The sequence below is a fragment of the Eurypyga helias genome, unplaced genomic scaffold (genome assembly GCF_000690775.1).
Source record: "Eurypyga helias isolate BGI_N326 unplaced genomic scaffold, ASM69077v1 scaffold21488, whole genome shotgun sequence".
NCBI lineage: Eukaryota > Metazoa > Chordata > Aves > Eurypygiformes > Eurypygidae > Eurypyga > Eurypyga helias.
In genome coordinates this window covers 434-12,289 of record NW_010269151.1, presented here as the reverse complement: position 1 = coordinate 12,289, position 11,856 = coordinate 434, and the positions used below count along the sequence as shown (strand labels likewise).

The 11,856-nt window shown below is 52.9% G+C and overlaps 1 protein-coding gene across 1 annotated transcript; it reads right to left on the bottom strand.

Moving 5' to 3' along the window:
* Positions 1-9,890: 9,890 nt before the first annotated feature.
* On the bottom strand, positions 9,891-10,815 carry KCTD12 (potassium channel tetramerization domain containing 12). Its single transcript, XM_010158009.1, has one exon. The coding sequence runs from the start codon at positions 10,803-10,805 to the stop codon at positions 9,915-9,917; it is 891 nt and encodes a 296-aa protein (XP_010156311.1). The 5' UTR covers positions 10,806-10,815; the 3' UTR covers positions 9,891-9,914.
* Positions 10,816-11,856: the final 1,041 nt, after the last annotated feature.

Below are 11,856 nucleotides of genomic sequence, written 5' to 3'. Positions count from 1 at the left end.
TAACTACACAAAGAAACCCAAAGTTTCTGGGGAAAAAAGTGGGTATGTTTGAAGATGAAGGGAAGGGAAGGCCAGGCATGAGGCAATCCTACCTAGAGCCGATGGCAAGTGGATCAAAGCTTTTCAGTTCCTTCTGGGAACTTCAGATGCAGCTTCAATGGGTTTAGACTGAAAGAGGGAGATGGAGATGGGACATCAGGAAGGAATTCTTCCCGCAGAGGGTGGGAGCACTGGGACAGGTTCCCAGAGAAGCTGTGGATGCCCCATCCCTGGGAGTGTCCAAGGCCAGGCTGGATGAGGCTTGGAGCAACCTGGTCTGGTGGAAGGTGTCTCTGCCCGTGCCAGGGGGTGGGACTGGATGACTTTTAAGGTCCCTTCCAACTCAACCCTTCTGCGATTCCATGATCTTTGCTCTCTGTAGTCTGCACAAGCCCAGTTTGCTGGCAGGTGGAGTTAGCAACAACACTGAACTGGGGGAGGGGAGGGAAGCATGGAGATATTTGGCATAAGGCACCAAGCCTTTATCATAACCTCGACGTGCTTGGTACGTGCTCAGCTTCCCAGCGTGCTGAGCAGTACTTTCCTGGCCTGTTTCGCTAGCGTGACTTCTAGAAGACTGGGAAACTTTCCAAACTAGGACCTGGGGACTTCAGTTCCCCTGGAGCAAAACGATAGTTAAAAAGCTGCAGTGTGGGGCATCTTGTTCATCTTTTTTTTTGTTGTTCCCTGGGGGGTTTGTGTTAAATCCTCTCCAGGCATGCAAAGAACAATAATATTTTGGGAACGCCCATTGGGAAACATTGGCTGTACCCTCAGTTTCTTCAGGTTTGGAGTTGCTCCATTAAAGTGACTGAAGTCAAATGAGACGTTTCCACTTGCACAGATGGGAAGCTGGAAACCAGCTGCGTTGTACGTGAGTTTTAAAAAACGCAAGTTCTACAGAAAAAAAAAAAGAAGTTACAAATTCAAGGGCAGCTCTGTCTCTCTGCCTGCTCCAAAATCACTGGTAAGCGCAGGAGTTCTTGGATGGCATGGGAAGATCTGGGCAGCTCCCCTTCCCGTGCAAAGCCTGCTGTGAAATATCAGGGAACAAGATCGCTCTCCCTTTCCACTTTTTAGGGCGCCAGTCTTGTTGCTGCAATGTCATGCTGCATGATCCCCTGTGACCCCAGGCAGCCCGGGAGCCAGCAGAGACTCTCCATCCCTCGGGAGACTTTGGGACAGGCAGCATCCATGGCAGAGGGCTGTGGAGCTGAGCGGAGCCTCGAGGGGGAAGCTTTGGTGACCGGAGGGTTGCGAAACAGTTTCCTGTTTACTCGTCTCTTACTTTTTTCTCAGTTAACTACAGTCTCTACCTACTAAACTCTGGCTTTTACCAGCTATGCAGGGGAAAGCCCTACCCTCTGCTACCCCGTTACCCCCATTCCTCCTCCTTCAACCGACCCAGCCCAGAGAGGACACGGCTGCACGTGCCCGTCCTCAGCATCCCTGCACCATCCGCTTCCAGCTGGAAAAGACCGTCCTCCTGGGTCCTTAATAGCATTTAATCCTTTGAGTTGATTAAAATAGTATATTAACCAGAAGACTCCGGTGTAACGGGAATAATAGATATACTCAGGGTGTAATTGCATGGCGAGTGCGACTTCCTAAATGAGCTGTAATCTGTGGTTCTGCTGTAGAGGGGAAGGATTAGAGCATTATTCATTTTTTTGGTTGAAAGCCTCAGCGCTGAGGAAGTGAACCCCAGCTGGGGCAAAACGGTGTAGTTCCGTAGGTTTCTTATTGAGACTACGGGGAATGGAGACTGTTTTACAACAGGTTGGTTTGCAAGGGTGAGCTGCCCTCTCCATGCTTGCTAGCTTCAGGTTCCTACGTGGAGAGCAGATGTGGACAGGCTGACAGATGTGGTCTCACTGGCAGAAGCCCCACTTTGGGTTTATTAGACCTTGTCTTCTAAGGGCCATGAAAACCATCAGTATCTGCTAATCTGGTCCTGATAAACATTGTCTGGCCAGTCCTGAAGCGCAAGACTGGGTTAAAGAAAACTTGAGGGTTTTTTCACAGTTTCCTTTATTTACTTTTCTTTTTTTTTGGTCTTCGAGCCTTAAACATTTATGCCTTTGTTTGGTTTTTGGTTCTGAGCCATTCCTTGTCACGGAAAAGGGCCCTGAACTAAAAGCCAAACAAACTCAAAAGCTGAATGTCTAGTGAAATGGCAGCTTCCAGCAAAGCCAGGAGGGCTGAGGCAGCCAGGCAGGGGCTAGCAGTGGCCACAGGCATGGCCTCAAGGGTGGGCAGCTCCAGCTCTAGCAGACCACCACATAGGTGCATGCATTTTGGGGTCGGTGGGAAAGATCACGTGCCTGTACCAGCGCAGAGGAGCTCTGAGCTGGGGCAAAGCGGCAGCGTGATCTTTGCAGATGCCAGATAGCAGCCTCCTCCCGCCCTGTGAGCCTGAGCTGCACCCCTGGACACTGTCCCCTTCTTTATGGAGTGTCTGTCCTTTGGGCCACTGGCAGGGGAAGTGTTTTTTCCCTGCCCCTCAGAGAGAGCTTTGGAGAGGCAGGCACCCCTCTCCAGGAACCCCGGGTGCAGAAATGAGGGTACAGGCTGTGCAGGTGGGGCAAAAAACTAGCTGTGGGGGACTTTTTGGGGAGGCAGTGGTTCCCCACCCTCAGTGCTCCTTCACGGGATGCAGTAAGGGGAGGGCGGTGGTAGCCTCTGCTGCTGCTGGCAGGCATCTCTCCCCAGGGACAAGGACCTTCTTCCAGCCCCTAAAGGGTGTAACCAGCTCTGCAGCCCCCAAAACTGCTCCTGGTCACATGTCCAGCCCTGGATTTTAGTGGGGATGGAGCAATTTTACAGGGCTGGGGATGAAAGAGTGGTGTGGCAGAGAAGAGCCCCTGCAGAGGAAGGGCACCAGCTGTACCCCAGCCCTGTAAAAAAATCCAAAATACTCAGCCCGCTGATGCTGGGGAGTGTGGAGGGGGAATAGCCAAACCTCTGCCTGATGGTTTTTATTGCTTCTTTATATGGGAATGTTTCCTCATCCTCTGCTAGGAGCTCCCAGAGCTCCCTTCCCTCCTTCACGTCCCGCTCTGCTTGGAGCACTGAGGTTTTACAGCCTCTTCCATGGAGCATGAGGACCCCTCCTAAAGCCCCAGCTGGAGGGTGATCCCTGCTCCCAGGCTCTGGGAGCCTTCCTGGCTGGGCTGCACGGTGGGTCTGTGGCTCCGTGCCCTGGAGCTGACTCTTCGGGGTGGCTCTGCAGCAACGGGATGTGCAGACAGCCCCAGGGTTGCTCGCAAGAGTCCCGTGCCCTGCCATTGAGCTTTACGCTGGATTTTATGTTCCCTTTCCTTAAATAAAGGATTCTTGTTTTTAGAAACCCACTCGTTTGTCCCAGTAACTCTCCTGATGCTCTTCATGAGGGACTTTTCCATCTGTCGAAGGTACCACTGCCTCCCCCAGCTCCAAGTGAAAGGCAGACTTGCGGAGTTGTAGGGATGAAGCAGCTCTTTGGCAGGTCTCTGGCTGGTTATCCTCTGTTAACAGCACAGTGTGTTCACATCTGCCAGTCTGCTGCCTGTCTCAAGGTACAGCTCTGGCTCGGATACCTTGCCGAGCTCCAGGGATTGCTTAATCTCTCTAATCTTGGGAGATATTTGACCCCATGTCTTGGTTGAACTATGTGGGGATGCAGGAAGAGCTGCCAGGCAAGCTGCCACCCAAGGCAGGGGTGCAATGAATGCTCTACAGGCTCAGAGTAGAAGCCTTAAGCATCTGAGCATCCTTGTTCTTCCAGCCCTGCTCAGTACCTCGATCTGCCTCCCCCAGGGACCTGTAAATTAAACATGAACCAGACGCATGTGCACTCCAGATCTTGCCAGCTCCTGCACAGGCTCAGCAGGCTGTTTGCCTGTGGAGTTTGCAGAGGGCAAGGAGCCCACAAAGTCTGTTTTCCTGTGTGGTTTTACTGCTTAAGGGCTGAGCTCATGTTCTGGGCAGCGGGAGGGGGATTTGAGGAGGTCTGCTATACTCCAAAACCTATTTTCACGCAACTGGCAGGCTCCTAATAATTGAAACACTGCCAGGTTGGAGTGAAGCTGGCCCACAGAGTCAGGAGGGCCCTATCCTGTGCTGGGGCGGCTTTGATATGGTTCTTCCCATCAGACATGGGTGGCCAGGACTCAGCTGTGATATCTGCCAGGGAAAACATGCCAAGGACCTCAAGTCCAGTGAAAGAGAATGCAACTTGCTCCTCTTCCCTGCCTTCCCACAGAGTTCTCTAAACAATGATGGGAGAGGACCACGACAAGGCCAGGCTCCATCTCCCCTGTTCAAATGACCAGGAGCACCACACCATCTCTGCTAGCCCCGATCAGCCCTTCCCAGAGCTCCTGAATTAATCCAGGAAGGCTGGGCTTGCCCAACTCCTCTGGTAACACCCACCAGGTGATTTGTGCTTTCCATACAAATGCTCTTCTTCGAACTACTCACAGGAGAGCCTTTTTGTGTCCCTGATTAGAATTGCAAGAGAGGATGGCACTTGACAGCGTGCAGTAAGGAGCTGTGTTTATCCTCTATAATTCCAGAGCTCCTGAATTAATCCAGGAAGGCTGGGCTTGCCCAACTCCTCTGGTAACACCCACCAGGTGATTTGTGCTTTCCATACAAATGCTCTTCTTCGAACTACTCACAGGAGAGCCTTTTTGTGTCCCTGATTAGAATTGCAAGAGAGGATGGCACTTGACAGCGTGCAGTAAGGAGCTGTGTTTATCCTCTATAATTGCTGCATGCTGCTGAACCACATCATCCAATTTCGGGCTGAGTCTAGGAAACCGTGGGGCTGAGTTTAGTTTTCTGTGCTCTAGAGTAGTCTGTGAACAGGAAAAAAAATTATTTCTGATGGCAGATTTGTCCTGCTGCCCTGGGGTACTGGGGGATAATGTGCCCTTTAGGGTCACTTGAAGGATGCTGTTGGCAAAGTGGACTCTGCATCACAGTGTATCTAGCCTGGAGAAGGGTAAGGAGGGAAAGGGAAAAGACATCTGGGATGCAGGGGTTGTGCTGTGGACTCAAATACGATTTAGATGAAATCTGGTTTAGTCTACTTGCAAGAATATATTTCAGTCAGATACGGTACAGGTCTCCTGGGGGGGTGCGTGTGTGATAAATCCCAGCCATCCGCCACCTCCAACTAAGCAAAACTTTAAACAGCAACAGCCTTTTAAGAAAACCTTCTGCACATCACAGCGTCACAGTCTAACCTGCTTTAGCTCAGAACAAGCTGTCAGCACAGGTTGAACAAGCTTCATTTGGCAAAGTGCTCCCGCAGCTCTCCGCCAGCTGCCGGAACAGCTTACCCAGCCCAGAGCATCTTCTGGCTCTCGCGACTTCCAGCGAACGCAAACATTGACTGCTCAGCTGCCTTTCCTCTCCTGCTTCTCCCGTGGCCCCAGGAAGGGGGCCCAGAGGTCTTCCCATGGCTGGCCAAAGCACAGCAACCTCTGCATATTGTCTCCCCTCCTGCACATTGCAGCCCACAGGTGTCAGCTCCTAAACTGAGCCTAAAAGCTCGTTTTGTTAAACCCTTTCCTACAGAAAAGCATCCAGGATGCAGTTTCTGTACCAGGAATCGGAGAATCCTCATCTCCCCGATAGTTTTTCTCCAGTTTGGTTCTAGCTTCCAGCTAGTGCTGCTTCCACTCTTTCTGTGCTTCCCAATCAATAAATCCTTCGCTATTTCAACGCTGCAACCAAGTGTTGGTCTTTGTGGTGTGCTGAGCAGCCTGGGCTTCTCAGGTCTCCTATGGCAAGATGGGATTTCTAGGCTGGGAACGAGGTTTTCTGCATCTCCCCTCATCTCTAATTGCCTGGATCCCACAGGACCCTGCTTGTCCTTTTCCCTGTCCCCCATTTGGGATCCGCTCCATCCTTATCGCCTCCTGGCTGCTGGCAGATTGGGGAGAGCTCAGCCTCTGGGCAGGGCAGGGCATTCTACCACTGAAGAGGGTCTCCTCAGAGAGCAGCTGAAGACAGGCCTAGAGATGAAATGTTTTCAGATGTTCTCTCAGGGTGGCAGAAGTGTCTCACGGAGACAGACGGGATTTGGCTTTTCCTTATGGGGAAAGCTCAGTTCCTGCAGTTTTCGTGCAGAGCATGACGCCAAGCGAGTAACCAGCAATTTGAGGGTAGGGTGCTTGCCTGGGAACGCAGACCTAGCCCGTGTTCATGTCCTGCCTCGTTTTAACAAGGGATATTATTTTGGGATGGATGATTTTCTGGGGATCTCTAAATGAAAGGGTGAGTTACATTACCCCTCAGAGGGAAAACAAAGCTTCGAAAGCTTAAAGCACTTTATGCAAACATTCCTTGGTTTCTGGCAAGCTCAGCAGCAGCTGAGCTTTGCAGTAAGACCAGACGCCTTCCCAAAGGACACTCACCCCCACCGTGGTCCACACTCTTCCACAAAGGACCTGCTGTCACACCGAGGCCTCCTTAGGAGGTTGTGGGTTGCTTACGGTATCCTAAAAACCATCCTCAAGGCCAAGGTGGTAGGTGGTCTGGCATCTGGGGAAGGATCAGCTCTGGACACAGTCCTCATCTCTCATTCACAACAGGGTTCCCACTGGAAAAGCTGGTGGGTGCTCCGTGCAGGTCAGATTAGAATAATCACAGGGATCCCTCCCGGCCCTGAGGTTTTGCAGACAACGTGACTAATTAATCCCCCAGTGCATGTGCAACCCGCTCTGGCTTACTACGGGTGTGCTCTGCAATCTGCCTGCCCACGCACCCTTCTCTGGAGATGCCGGCCCTCCTATGCCAGAGCAAAGCCAACCAAGGCTGAGCTGAGGGCAGCTGGTTCCTCTCCAAAGCCTGGATCTGCTGCACACGTGGAGGGTCTTCACTTACAGCTCAGGGATAGGGGCAGGGTGCTGCTGCCAGAGTCTCTAACAGGATCTGGGGCTGTGCTGCGGTGCTGGCTGGGGAGCACTGCCTTAATCCAGCTGTGCACTGGCAGAAATCAGTGCCTGGGTCACACCACTTTCTTGGGAAGAGAAAAATCACCTCCAGGTCCAACAGCCAGGACTGGCTGGAGGGAAGGAAACTGAACAAGGCTTGATTTTTGCCTTTTATGTCCCTGTGAGCATGCTGGATGGTGGGAGATGCTGAGGGGAGATCACAAGCTCAATGACAGCTACGTAGGTCTGGGTGCTTTGAACAAACCCAACCCAGAGACAGACCACGGTGGTCTAGCAGGCAGCTCAGGATCTGGAAACACATGGTAATGCAGGCACATTCCCAGGAAAAGCCAGCAAAACAGGCAACATTAGGAGAGCACATTCTGCACCATCTCCTTGAAGCCCTGGAGACTGAGATCTTCCCAACTCAACTCACCCACCCCTTGCCTCTTTTTTTTTCCCCTAGCTAGAGTGACTTGCCATGATTGTTCAGAGGACAAGAACCTCCAATAGCTGTTTTTCCATGCCACCATCTCTCTGCAAGTGGTTTCTTCTAAGGATCAAATGATCCAGGTTCTCCTCCCAGCCATGGGCAGCAGCAAGAGGACACTCCTTCCATTACTAGAGATATGCAAAGAAAAGATCTCAACAGAACGTTTTCCCCACCACCACCCCCAAAGTATCAGTTTTCATGAAAACCGTCAGACTCTAAAGTGACTCAAAAGTAAATCCTTCTGCACTGCTTGTATTTCACTTGGGGTATTGGTTTTAGCAGCACAGATCATATAACCTGGCAGATCAAAACCACCTAAATGTTGACTTTGCCATTATGGTCTCTCCCTCAGGATAAATGCTTCCTCCTCTGAGATCAATTTTTCAGTCCAGTTCCAGAGGGGAAAAGCAAACTTCAAAACACCAGCATTTCTCACGAGGCAGCAATTTCTTTTTCCAGTTGGTCCTAATTAATTATGACCAGAAAAAGCTTTAGTTAAAAAAACAAAACAAAACCAAGCAAGCAGAGAGCGCATGTCCCCTCCCCCTTTATTTAAAAGGTTTTAATTTTGTCCTTCAGCCTCTCCACACAGAGCTCAAGTTCCTTTTTCTTTATTTTAAAGCTGGTTGTAATTTCCTCTTCAAGATACTGTTGCAATGAGGAACAGGCCCTTATAAAAATATAATTTTCACCTTCCTCTTCTTTAGGGAAGAGGGAAGACCACTGTAAAGCTTTTGCTCACCCTGTGTGCCAAAAGACTGCAGCCCTCCCACTTCCTCGGAAACCAGCTCCAAACCTTCCTCCCAGATGAACCCCCAAGAGAAATGCCCCTTTGCCTGGCACGGCAATCCTCAAGTTTTGCAGTGGCTGAGATGGAGGACCAGGGATGGATGGTGGGTATAAGGGAGTGGAGATGTGGCAGAGCTTCAGGGAGGGAGCAGGCAGAGGTTGGGGTCTGTGGCTGCTCCTGCAGGCATTGAGATCTGTGGGCTGACCCCTTGAGCCAGAGCTTGCAAGACCCTGCTTGAGTGGTGGGGATGAATCCAGTGGTCTGCAGACATGGGAGTGGGTGGTCCTAGACCTGACCACTTGCATCAGCATCCCTGCAGGGATGTGCTGCACCGCACTTCGGCCCAGCTGGGATGGGAGCGAGGGTTCTAAGAGAAGGAGGGGGTCAGAGAAAGGCAAGAGGGCTCCGGTAACTGTGTCTTCCTTTCTTCTTCCCTTCAACTAAAGCACATTGCCGCCAGCGCTGTTGTCCTGCTCAAGCAACACCCCTGGGTGCAAACAGCACAAAACCAGTGCCACCTCCTTTGCACCTCGGCACACGAAGACGAGTCATTTTTGTTCCTTTATTACACATTGCCCAGGCATAGTAAAGCAGCAGCAGCCAGCCTCCTGACCAAAAGCAGGCCTTGGAGAGCTGTGATTGGAGAGACCTTCACAAGAGATTGCCAAAATGGCAAAGGTTTTAATATTGGGCAAAAATTCTCTTTAATCTGTGAAGTCGTGGCCGCGGCCGACCCCGACTGCCACTCACCGGAGCGACCCAACTCCATCCCTCTGAACCCACGTCACTATCGCACCCCGGAGGAACTTTTTTCTGACAGATCTCCAACCAGTTTAAGACATGTATAAACATTTTACACCCTACAGCATATAAAGCCCTCCCTGCTCCACCCCCAACCTCCCTCCACATACACAGAAACAGAGCATCTGTCTATCCGCCCCCTCCCACCCCCCCAAAAACCCACCCCCAAAGGCATCCCAGAGCAGCGGTGATGCTTCGAATCAGAACTGCAAACACAGGGTGCATCTTTATCTAACCTTCCCAAGCACTGACAGTCTAAACGCTAAGCTGCTTACATGGGCTAATGGCAATGTATCCGTGCTGCGAGGCTTCATCTTTCCACCCCCCCAACCCGCCCACCCTCCTCTCTGCTTCCCACCTTTCTCCAGATCCTCAAATCAATGCTTTCTCACTCGAACCCCTTGGCAGATCAAATACAGTGTGGGCGGTGCGTTCCTGGGGAGCTGCACAGCGTAAGGGCACGGGAGCAGAGTTCAGTGTCCAGCACGGACAAGCTCATCCAGCTGCAGGAATCCCAGCCCAGAGCAGAGTCTGGTGTATCACCCCCCCACCCCTCCCAAAACATGTGCACAACAGTGTCCAAGTCCACTCATCCAGGGAAGGTTGGGAGCTACAGGCGGCTACTGCAGAAGTCGGAGAGAGGGAAGAAGGTTGGTGGTCAGCAGTGGCTACAAGGAAGAGCTGAACAGGTTCAACGTGGAGGAAGGATGAGGGGTGAAAAAAACCCAAGAACAAACTCAAAAGGAGGCAAAGGGGGAAACGCTGGGATTCGGGGCTCGCATGTCTACCTTCTAGGCAACAGCCAGCACAGGAGAGGAAAGGGAGAGTCGGTGTTTGGTTTGTGAGGGGGAGGTTTTTTTGTATGTCACTCACGATAGAAAACATATTCGGTGTAAGAGGTCCAGATCCTGTCGTCTGTCTGGTCGTGGGCGAAGGCACAGGTGCCTGTGGAGTTGCAAGCCACCATGTGGAAGCCAGCATCGGCCAGTTTATCAAAGGCTTGCTCCAGGAAGGTGAACTTGAGGTAGTACCTGGACGTGTACCTCTCCGGGGGCCTGTCCGGGTCTCTGCTCTCATTCAAGGTATCCCCAAACACCTCCTTGGCCAGCGAGGTCTTGCCACAGACCATGATCCGGGCCACCCTGCGGAACTTGGCATCCGTCTGGCTGTCCCTGCCCAAGGTGTAGGAGCCCCGGTAGCCTATGGTGATGAAGCCAGCCCTGCGGATATCAGTGCTGGCAGCACCCGTGCTGGTGGTAACGGCACCACCGGGGCCACCAGCCACAGCACTGGGGAGCGTGGCACTGGCAGAGGTCAGGTTGCGGGTGGCATCCGCACTGGGAGAGAGCTCCTCCGGGTCGCTTTGGCATGGGTCATCGCCCAGCGAGTTCTGCTTGCTGAGTTTGGGGGCCAGCATCTTCACGAGCTCCGGCAGCATGAAGTACTCGGCCTCTCGCTGCAGCCGGCTCCTCTCCGGGAAGTGGTCAGGCAGCACCAGCTGCTGGTCCCTCATGTAATCCAAGATGTAGCGGAAGAGGAAGCCATCCCGATCCACGAAGAACCGTCCCTTGCTGTCACGGGCCAGGGAGCGGACATTCTTCTGGGTGAACATCTCCCAGAGGAGCGAGCCAGGCACGCTGACCAGGGTGGGGTGGCGGGTGATGTAGACTTGTCCGCCCACATTGAGTTCAATGATCTCTGGGAAGGGGATGTCCTCGCTGGGTTTGGCACAGCCCGCGTTGTCTGCCAGGGCCATAGTGAGCTACGGCTGCCTTCCCACCTGCAACACAAAGCAGCGACGTGCTGATGTTAAGTCTGCCAGCAAAGGCAGCTCACTGTCCCACCAACCCCACTCCAGATCGCACTTGCTTTGGCTCAGCAAGCAGTGCTGGATCAGGGTCCCAGTCAGGTTTCTTCCGCCATCCCTGGTTCTTGGAATAAGCAGCATTATCTAGTGCCACCTTCACTTCCGTGGCACAAGAGGTGAAGAGCATTGCCTGTGGTCCGAACTCGCCATCCCCACCTGCATCCCTCCCGACGGTCAGCTCCCGGGCCTGGGGCTCAGCACCTTTGCAGAGGAAGGCGCAGTGATGCCGTTGTGATGTTAACACAGGAAAGGCAGGACTGTCACGCCCTGGGCCTGAGCAGCGACCCGCCTGTCCCCGCATCCTGCCAGTCCAGAGGCGCGTGCCAAGGGAAGACCGCAGTACAGCGGTGTCTCCTGCTGAGCCAGTGAGCTGGAGCGGGGTTGTGGTCTCATGCACGGAGCACCCATGGGTCTGCCAGAAGAGCAACAAGAGGTACCTCTATCAAGGACAGAGACAGTGCCTTTTGGCACTCCTGCTCCATGCGTGCTCCTGGAAAGTGCTCAACAGGGACTGGAGGCCAAGCTGAGAGCAAGTGAGAGATGGCAGAGTCTCTCCAAGGATCTGGGACCAAGACAAATACTGGGCTATGGGTACATCCTCGGGCCAGGAGCCATGTATTTATACATTTTCCAAAGACAAGCTGATCCTTAAGCATCTCTTGCCACTGCAAATCCGAGCTTACATAAACCTGGCTCAGCAGACAGACTCCGGATCCAGCCTGGCCAAGCTCTGTGCATGGATTCTCCCAGACTACGGAGGGAGGGGTTTTCCCTGGGCCCCCCATAACTGCCTGGAGGGTTGGCCTTGAGCGCTGCCCGTTCCCCTGCGTGATGTTCGTGCAGCCCTGGGACTGCTCTGAACTGGGCAGTAACCCCCGGGGACTGGTCCCGCAGCCAAGAAACACCACAGAGTCTCGCCCCGTCCTCGTGTCCTGCCATA

Coding starts and splice junctions, on each gene's coding strand:
- KCTD12 (XM_010158009.1), bottom strand. CDS start 10,805: ATGGCCCTGGCAGACAACGCGGGCTGTGCCAAACCCAGCGAGGACATC.